At 53.8% G+C, this 9,260-nt stretch overlaps 1 protein-coding gene across 1 annotated transcript in view; it reads right to left on the bottom strand.

Moving 5' to 3' along the window:
- Positions 1–9,046, bottom strand: part of LOC116543288 (cytochrome P450 4F11) — a 55,041-nt gene extending 45,995 nt beyond the window's left edge. Inside the window, 7 exon segments of the mRNA XM_032268721.1 lie at positions 18–149; positions 241–294; positions 2,281–2,425; positions 4,538–4,739; positions 5,100–5,205; positions 7,432–7,492; positions 8,945–9,046. Of these exon segments, the coding sequence (XP_032124612.1) occupies positions 18–149; positions 241–294; positions 2,281–2,425; positions 4,538–4,739; positions 5,100–5,205; positions 7,432–7,492; positions 8,945–9,046 (802 nt within the window).
- Positions 9,047–9,260: the final 214 nt, after the last annotated feature.

Genomic DNA, 9,260 nt, shown 5'->3' with positions numbered 1-9,260 from the left:
CCCAGAGTTGAAGGGACTCACGTGCATGATGTTCACGCTCTTGTTGGAAATCGCCACATAGAGTTTGAGGATGTTGAAGTGGAAGGCGGGCGTCGGCATGCGGTGGTGGCGGCTCCACTTGTTACCAGCACTCACCAGGAGCCCGTCCCCTACCAGGGCAGCCAAGGTTAGTGGTCAGGGGCAGCCCCCTCCCCTATCCCTAAGGGATATCCCTGGCCCCATTCACCTGCAATTACTCACCCATCCAGGGCTTCAGGAAGCCATAGAAAAGCATATCCTTGGGTGCGTCAGCAGCTGACATGATTGAGAACCATCAGGGGTCAGGGAGAGGGGTGAAAAAAGGACTTCGAGCATGGAGGAATGCTCCAAGCCATGGGTGTGAACTTCCGCCCTCCCCACCCAGCACAGCAGAAAGATGGAGGAGGGAAGGAGAGACGGGACCAGGCTGCAGCGGCAGAGTAGAGCAATAACCCAGCATGCCCCGGCACATCACGACAGGACTCCTGCATGCTCCAGCGTGTTCTCCAACACCTGCGAATAGCTCAGCGCTCTACTGAATGGCTTTACCGGGACCCAGGACACCCTGTCTGCCTCCAGCACGCTCTGCTCTCTTCTGACATGGATCTGGGACCTGGGATGTTGCCTTGACATTTGTTAGCGTTCCCTGATGTGGCCAAAACACACGAGACAAAACATGCTAAAAGACACAACATGCTCTGCCATGGACCTAGATGATCTGATATGACCTAAAAGACACAACATGTGCCTAAAAGACACAACATGCTCTGCCATGGCCCTGAGATGATCTGATATGACCTCTGTGTACCCCTATGACTGGTCCCAGATAACATTTGAGTATGATGACATTAATACCCTAAACATGGCCCAGGTGTAACCAAGACCAATCTTCAGGCATAATTCACATCAACCCTAAGACCTAAGTCTATTAAGACACAAATAATATCTCAGACAGTTCTCAAACAGACCCTGGGTCCTAAATCTTGGACAAGTACCAAACGTGGCCAAGACATGGGAAACAGAAAGACAATGTCACAATACATCTCAGACAAGAGCCAAAAATGCTCTGACAGGCCCCAAATGTCCTCAGCCACAGCTGAGGCCCACACATGCTGACTTCTCCATATGATCCCAGGTGGAAGCATATACTAGATACAATCAAGTATAATGTAGAAAGCATAGGCTTTCTATGGGACCCTTGGGGGAAAGGCGGGCTTTCTGATTGGAACTGGGCTTCTGAGACTCATCATTGACACCATAAGGAAAGGCAAAGTGACATAGAGAATGGTAAAACCGAAAGACACAGATTCCCAGTGATGTGGATTGATGGACACCTGGATCCAACTATGCCTGAAGACCACTACCCGGACTTTAGAGCCCACTGATTCACTTCATTTGCTTAGACCACATGGGTTTGAGTTTCCATCACTCACAACTGAAAGAGACTTCAGCAGCCAGACAGATCTGAGGACCTGCCCAGAGTCACTCAGCGTTTTGAGGTTAGTCATAGTTTCTTGGGATGCTGCCCCTGCCCCTGCTTAGCTTGGCCTGTCCAGGGACAAGATGAGCAGAGGTAAAGAAAGGGCCTCGGGCTGGGGTGGGATCTCCCATTGGAGGTTCTTGTGGCCTGGAGCAGGAGAGGAATCAATAGGGTGGATGAGTGACAGGATGTGGTAGAAGGAATAAACTCACCAGAGATGGACATCACATAAATAGCAGCCCATATTCTCCACCAGCCTGAAATCCCCGTCGTGCTGTAGGCTTAGGGACAGACGAGGTTGCTGCCAGGCCTGACGGGGGGCCTGGATACTAATCATCACACTTCCCCTTGCTTTAAAACCTTTTACTCATTTTTCCAGCAACTCCTCCTCCAGGAAGCCTTCCAGCCTGCCCCAGCAAACACCTTGCTCTCTGGGTTGCCACACCCATCTCCTTCTCTCAACTCCTGACTCCACGAAGTTTGAGATGTCTCTGTCCACATCCACTTCCTCAAGCATGGGGTTTCCTCGAGGACAGGGCCCTAAACTGAGGCTTCTTGGGGCCCCAGTGGTGCCCAGAACACAAAGACAGGGACAGATGGCAGTGGAGGGAGGAGACGCTGAGATGGGGCTTGGTGAATACATGAAGGAAAGAGGAACATGGCTGAGAGACAAGCAGGAAGAGGGGCCTGGGTCCCACAGGGGCCACACCGAAGCTTGGAGGGGGAGAGGCTAGAAGGCCTCCCATGTTTCCCAGCGCCCACCACAAGCTCTGCATGGGTACCTGAGGCACTGGTGATAGCCTGGACGATGTCAGGGTGGCATAAAGTGAGGAGGGGGAAGGTAGGACCCAGCCACAACTTAAAGCCCTGGGGATAGGTGGTCACCAGCTGGATGAGCTTCTTCACGCCCTCTTCTGTGGGAGGGGCCTGAAAGCAAGGCAGAGGCCGTCAGCCCTTGTGATGGTTAATTCTAGGTGTCCTGAATTAACCATGAATTCCACATGACTGAGCTAAGGGATGCCAGATCAAACATGCTGGCAAAACGTTATTCCTGGATGCGTCTGTCAGTGTATTTTCAGAAGAGATTATCATTTGAATAGGTAAACTGAGGAAGGAAGATCCGCCTCCCCAAGGGGGGTGGGTGTCCTCCAATCCTTCGATGGTGCAGATACAAGAAAGAGGCAGAGGAAAGGGTGAATTTGTGCTGTCTTCCGGAGCTGGCTCATCCATCCATTCCCGTCCTTGGACATGAGAACTCCAGGTTCTAGGCCTTTTTGGACTCAGGCTGAATTTACACCACCAGAGTTCCTGGTTTCTGGCTTGCAGATGGTATATCATGGGAATTCTTACCCTCTATCATCACATTTTCCAACTCCCATAATAAGCTTACTCCCTCTCTCTCTCTCTCCCTCCCATATGTGTTTGAGAGGTAGCAGAGAAGATATCCTGTCGATTCGGTTTCTAGGGAGAACCTCAGCTAATGCATCTCCCCAGAGGAGCCACGGCAAGTTCCCCCGCAGCCTCCAGATGTGGTGCAGCCCCTGCCCTGAGCAGCACCTCTGGATTCGGAACAGCTGCGGGGAATCTCGGCTCACCCCTGCTCCTCTCTTGGGGCTCTCTCCAAGATCCAAAGATAATGGCGAGGCACGGTGGCTCGTGCCTGTAATCCCAACACTTTGGGAGGCCACGGTGGGTGGATCACTTGAGCTCAGGGGTTTGAGACCAGCCTGGCCAACACGGTGAAACCCCGTCTCTACTGAAAATACAAAAACTAGCCTGCTGTGGTGGGGCATGCCTGTAATCCCAGCTTCCCAACAGATACTCAGAAGGCTGAGGCACAAGAATCACTTGAACCTGGGAGGTGGATGTTGGAGTAAGCTGAGATCATGCCACTGCACTCCAGCCTGGGCAACAGAGAGACTCTGTCAAAAGAAAGAAGGAAAGAAAAGGAAAGAAGAAAGGAAGGAAGGGCAAATACCAAAGCAGAGGGAGAAGGCAAGCTGTCTGTTCAAGAGGATGTGTTTTCTCGTCTTGGAAATGGTTTCAACCTGGGAGTGTCCCATGGAAAAGTCCCCCTGCGAGGAGGATTGTGGGCAGCACTGTGACCTCAGGACGCTTCCCTGTGGCTGGTTCCCACGTCCTCTCATGTCCTGGCTGGTCCGCAGGGGCTGCTGTTCCTCCCACACTGGGGACCTTCGGTTCTCAGCAGCCCCCAGGGAACAGAAGTGACTAACTGTCCACAGTGAGCACCTCCTGCATGCCAGGCCCATGCTAGCATGACCTGGGCAGCCTCTAGTGCATCATGTACATGCCCATCCATCATGCCATTTACACATGAGCAGACCAAGGCCATGTCCCCCAAAGGGGAGAGCAGGTCTATGTCCAAATTGAGGTCTGGGGAGTCGAGGACAGCTTCTGAAAAGAGAAAGGAGTGGCCAGCTTTCGTTCAGGCCGGCAGCAGGGCTGACTGGGACATGTCAGTGAGGAAGAGCAAGGTAGGAGGAAGGTGCCTCAGGAAGAGGAGGCAGCGGGAGACGCCCACACTTCTCTTCTGGCCCAGCTGTGTCTTTGCATAGGGGAAGGCGCTCAGAGCTAACTCCTGTGGGAAAGCAGCAGCCCAGAGATGGTCAGACACAAGCAAATGGGAGCAGCCGCTGGAGAGTGGGCTCAGGAGGCCTCAAGTCAAGCAGTGGAGAAGGTGCAAATGCCAAGGGATGTTTGCTCTGTGCACCCAAAACCCCATCCCACAGGAGCCCCTCAGAGGTGTGGTCATGCAGGAAAGACAGGCCAGAAAAACGTTCACATGGGCTGGAGTGCAAGGTCAGGGAGGTTAGAAAGACTTGGGATGGCACGACAGAGGAATGAGTGAGTGAGGAGAGGAACCAGCGAGCGGGTAGGGGAATGAGTGAGCTGCCTCCCTCTCTTCTCTCTGTTCCCAGACACCAGCCACCCTCATAACCCAGCTCCCTGAGCCCTATTCCTGCCCCTCAGGAAATGCATTCACCCTGAGATCCCAGACCGTCCAGCTGCCACACTCACCAGGCCCTGGTGTCTCCAAAACCAGTTCAGTTTCAGGGGCTGTGGGAAACACTGGAGCCGGCGGCCGCGGTTGTCTTAGAAGGTGTAGGTCCAGGCCAGGACACGGGCTAGCAGCTGGGAGACCCCGACCAGCAGCAGGAGCAGCCACAGGGACGCTGCCACTGGTCCGAGGCCCAGCCAGGACAGGCTCAGTAGCGACTTCCTTCAGGGCGGACAGGATGGAGGGTGAGGTCCTAAGGTCCAGGGAAGAGTTGAGGGAGCTCAGGGGACAGTGGAGAGGGGCAGGGAGGGGCAGTGCTGGAGGCAGAGCAGGGAGGGCTCTGAGATGGGTCAACAAGAGCTGAGATCTAAAGTCCAGAAACCAGCAGCCAAGTGGCCTCCAGTTACACAGAAAGGGAAAGAGGGAGAGAGGCTGATTAGAATCCAGAAAGGCCCAGCCTGAATCACTGGGAGCTTGCCAGGGGTCCGGTTACCAGGAAATCACCAGTCTCCCCAGCCTTGGGCAGTGCCCCTCCCCATCCCAGGCCAGGACCCTCCAGCCCTGCCACCCCCAGCCTGGCACCTTCTGTCAGGAGCAGCTTGTCCCACACAGCCTCCTCTCCTCCTCTGCTGGGAGGTCTTTGCCCCTGGTCCCTGATTTAGGGAAGGCTGTGGTAGGCCAAGCTGGGCTGGGCCAGCCAATCCTCATATCCTGGGTATGTGTTCCGTGCCTGGGTAACCAGCCAAAACCTGGCATGGGTGCGTCTTTCGTGCCTGGGCAGCCAGCCAAAACCTGGCATCAGGCCAGCTGGATGCAAAGGAACCAGCTCAGGGTGACACAGCACGGGCTCCAGATCCTCAGGTCTCAGCAGTTCACACCTGGGTGGGAGGGATCCTGAAGTGCAGTCAAAGGTGACTCTGAGCCCCAAAGTGTACAGCCACCCTGCCCTTCCAAGACCAGCACATGAACTTGAGAGTTCCAGTGGCAGGTGAGCTGGGCCGGGCCAGCCCTTGTCCCAGATCATCTCCTGAGCTGCCCTCCACGTGTGGGCCAGGAGTTCGCCATGCACCATTTCTCACTGCAGACTTGGGAGATTCAGAGACAGAAGCTTCTGGCCTCTGCCTTCATGGCCTAGCAGGAGTTCAAGTCCTGCCTGCAGGCAACCCAGGGCCTGGGTCAAGACATGACAGACAGGGGCGGAAACGAAGTATCTAACTGTGCTGGGGGTGACCGGGACAGATTTTAGAGATAAAGAGCCCCACTGGGGGGAAAACCTGGAGGCTGGGCTCAGCATAGGAGAACATAGATGGGGGTGGGAGGTAAGGCTGAGAGGGGCCATGACCGATGGGGCCAGGGAGGGGAGGGCAGGGCCAGGGGTCCTGAGTGGAGTCCTTGTTCTGCCCTGTCTTTGTTCTGACTGTGGGCAGTGAGCCCCTCCTGGACTCAGGCTTCCCATCTGGGAAATGGGATGTCAGATGAGGCCTTAGAGGGGGACACAGGAGGGATCGCAGGAGAATGGGACTTAGATGGGGACAGATGAAGGATTTGAGGAGGGAGCCTGAAAAACAGGGAGCGCGGGGAAGGGGCTGGCAGCCAGCACCTTAGCTGCTGCGTGTCAGTCTCTGCTCTTTGCAAAAGACCATATGCAAAGTACTTTTACTGTGTGCTGGGTTCCATGCACACGTACATGTGCCAGGTCCTCTGTGTACATGTTGTGTACCGTGTGCCAGGAGCTCCATGTAAAGTGTGCCCACTGTGTGCTGGACACTACAGAAAATCTTGCCTCTGTGTTCTCCGTCCTCTACATAAAGTGAAATTTGTGCAGAGTAACTTATGTAAAGTGTACCTACTCTGCGCCTGCTGCTCTACAAGCATACCTACTGTGTGTCAGATGCTCTACACAGAGCATGTTTAGTGTGTGCCTGGTGATCTATGTAAAGTGTGCCAAGGGCTCCACACAAAGCGTGCCTACTGTGGGTGCTGAGTATTCTTCATAAACTGTGACTCCGTGTGTCCAGTACTCTACATAAGGCACCTACTGTGTGCCAGATGCTCTACATAAAGCGTTCTTTCCATGTGTTGAGTGCTCTGCATAAACTTAGTGCAAAGTTCTTGACATAAAAAATGCCTACTGTGTGCAAGGCACTCACCACAAGGCACTCCTACTGTGTGGCGGGGGCTCTAGATAAAGGCATGCCCACTGTGTCCTCTAGTCTAGGTGAAGTGCACCTGCTCGTGTCAGATGCTCCCCTGCATCACCATGCCCAAAGCCTTCCCACCAGCCTCCCTCAGTTCTCTAGGCCAGAGTCCTGGGATTGTTGGAGACCCGAGTGACGGCGTCCAGAGGAGCGAAGGCGTCCATTGAACACAGGAGCAAACTGAGTTAGGGAGGGCAGGCCTCTAGCCCAAGCTGCAGAGCTCACAGGAAGCCAGGTTTGTGAGAACCTCAAGCCCAGGCCTTTTCCTCTGCCATGCTGTTCGGCACCGATTCACTAGGGTCAATGCCAAATTGACACAGGGACATTGACAATGGAGGAATCTCAGGCAACGTGGTGGCCCAGAGGGGAAATATCTGGAGGCCACTGGATCAGCACCTGGCTCCTCCTTCCACACCCAGGGTGCTCCTCCCAACAGATCCACGGCTCCCCTCCTGAGCCTCCCTGGATCCTGTCCAGAATTGCCCTGTGGGGGGACTTGGGAGAGGGAGTCTTGAAGGATGGGGCTCCTAGCAGAGGTGCCAAGCACGACAGTGGGGAAGACAGTGCTCCTGACACTGGCTGGGTATTGGAGAGCCCCCAGACCTCCACTACTGCCAGCTCAATCAGCCAGGAGATTCAGGCAGCTGGCCCTACAGCCTCAGTGGAGTGGGGTGCATCCCCCAGAGTCCCCACTTCTCTGCAAGGACAGACCTCACCTGGTGGCAGTTCTGTTAGGCTCAGGGAGCAAAGCCAGAATTTGATGAATGAGGCAGGGTCCTAGGGACAAGGAAGAAAGTGTCCCCAGTGGCTAAAGGGGCTCAGCTCACTGTAGACCTCCTATGTGCCTGGGATGGACAGGCAGCCTAGAGCAGGAATGGCAGCCACCACCGTTTGCCAGCAAGAGTCATGGAACCTGCTTTAAGTCTTTTAAGTATGTTAACCACCTTGTTTTTCATTCTACAAATGAAACCTTAAGCCTGGAAGATATTTAAGTGACCATTCACAGTCACACAGCTGGTGGAGCCAGGCTGGTTACCCAGACCACCCAGCCAGCCTCACATTGTGCCCCCTCACCACTGGGCTGTGTGCCTTCACGTCTGTAAATGGGCGTTTCAGCAGCACCCGTCTCACATGGTTGTCGCAATACTTAAAACAGACAATCCATGCAAAATGCACAAGGCAGAGTAAGGGCTCAGCAAGGGCAACTCACTGCTCCTGCTGTTGCTGCGGTTGCTGTGAAAGCCAGATATGGAGTCTGACCTGGATCCGCCAGGGGGCAGAAGCATGGCCTTGCACTGTCTGGGAGAAGGGCCCTAAAGGTCCAGCCTGTCCTCACCACCTGCTCTCTTTGGCTGTGGATAATGGCTCAGGGAGCAACCTCATGCTCTCCATGAGGGAGCCTTGGCCTGAATGTAGAAAAGTTTTTGGTGTAGAACAACAGGAAAGTTTAAACTCCTGCCAGGTGCGGAGACAGACTCACAGGTGGATTTTGGGGGAGGACATCAGCTGTTCTGGGGCTGGGAACTGGACAACCCATGGAGCCCAGCCTCCCATCCAATGAAGAGGTGAGCTCTGCACAGCCCAGCTACTGCATCCCTGACAGTCTCTGCTTGAATGCTCCCCAGCATGGAGAGCTCAGCACACGCATACACATACACACACACACAACCACACACCCTATTCCTTTACAGAATATTAGAAGGTAGATATTGTATGGCAATGGGCCTCGAACTTAACCAGTCATAAAATCGATGAGGAGGGGGATTGTTTAAAATACATCTTTATGTGCACACAGGTCAAAGGAGACAAGAGCTGATGCTAAGAGAATGAGGTACAGAACAGCAGGCATGCCTGCAACATTTTCACCGAAATGAGCCGGAGAGTGCATAAATGCATGTGCTTCTATTTGTCATATTTGCACAAACTCCAGCATGAATAACTTTTATTCGTGACATGTACTTGTTTATGTATGTATAACTATTTACATGTTTATGTATTTCACTTGCAACACTTGTTCCCTCTGTGTGTACAACCGGTAATCCTCCCAGGTTTCCACTCTGTGGGAACTGCAAGGTTCCTGGTCCTTGAATCTTTGTGCTGCTGGAGTGTACGGGATGCACCTGAGCCAGAACTCCCTGCAGCCTAGGAGGCCAGGGAATCCCAGGGCAGTCACTGTCCCTGGTGCTGAAGGAGACGGATCCCCTTCCTTCCCCTGCACCCTCCTCTCACCCCCACAGCATCCTCCAGACACCTGGACATGCTGTCAGGATCCAAAGGCAGCATTTTGAAGGCCTTAGGGAGGTATCCACTGACTCCCACACCTCTACACATTTTGGCTGCTTAGAAAAAGTAGGGAAGCCCCTATGGCAAAAATTTCAATGTCCCCTCTGGTGTCCAGCATCTGCAATGGCCAGCCCTACTTCTCGTATCTTTCATGTATGAAATTTTGACATTTGAACTCACACCTGAGGTTGACCAGAAGCCCTAGATAGCTCTGAGCTTTGCACCTGTGACCTGTTGGCATGGCACTGCTTTCATGTGAGTA

The sequence above is a fragment of the Sapajus apella genome, unplaced genomic scaffold (genome assembly GCF_009761245.1).
Source record: "Sapajus apella isolate SASKATOON/1434 unplaced genomic scaffold, GSC_monkey_1.0 scaffold185, whole genome shotgun sequence".
Lineage (NCBI taxonomy): Eukaryota > Metazoa > Chordata > Mammalia > Primates > Cebidae > Sapajus > Sapajus apella.
The sequence above is the reverse complement of the archived record's forward strand: the minus strand, read 5'-3'. Positions and strand labels throughout refer to the sequence as shown.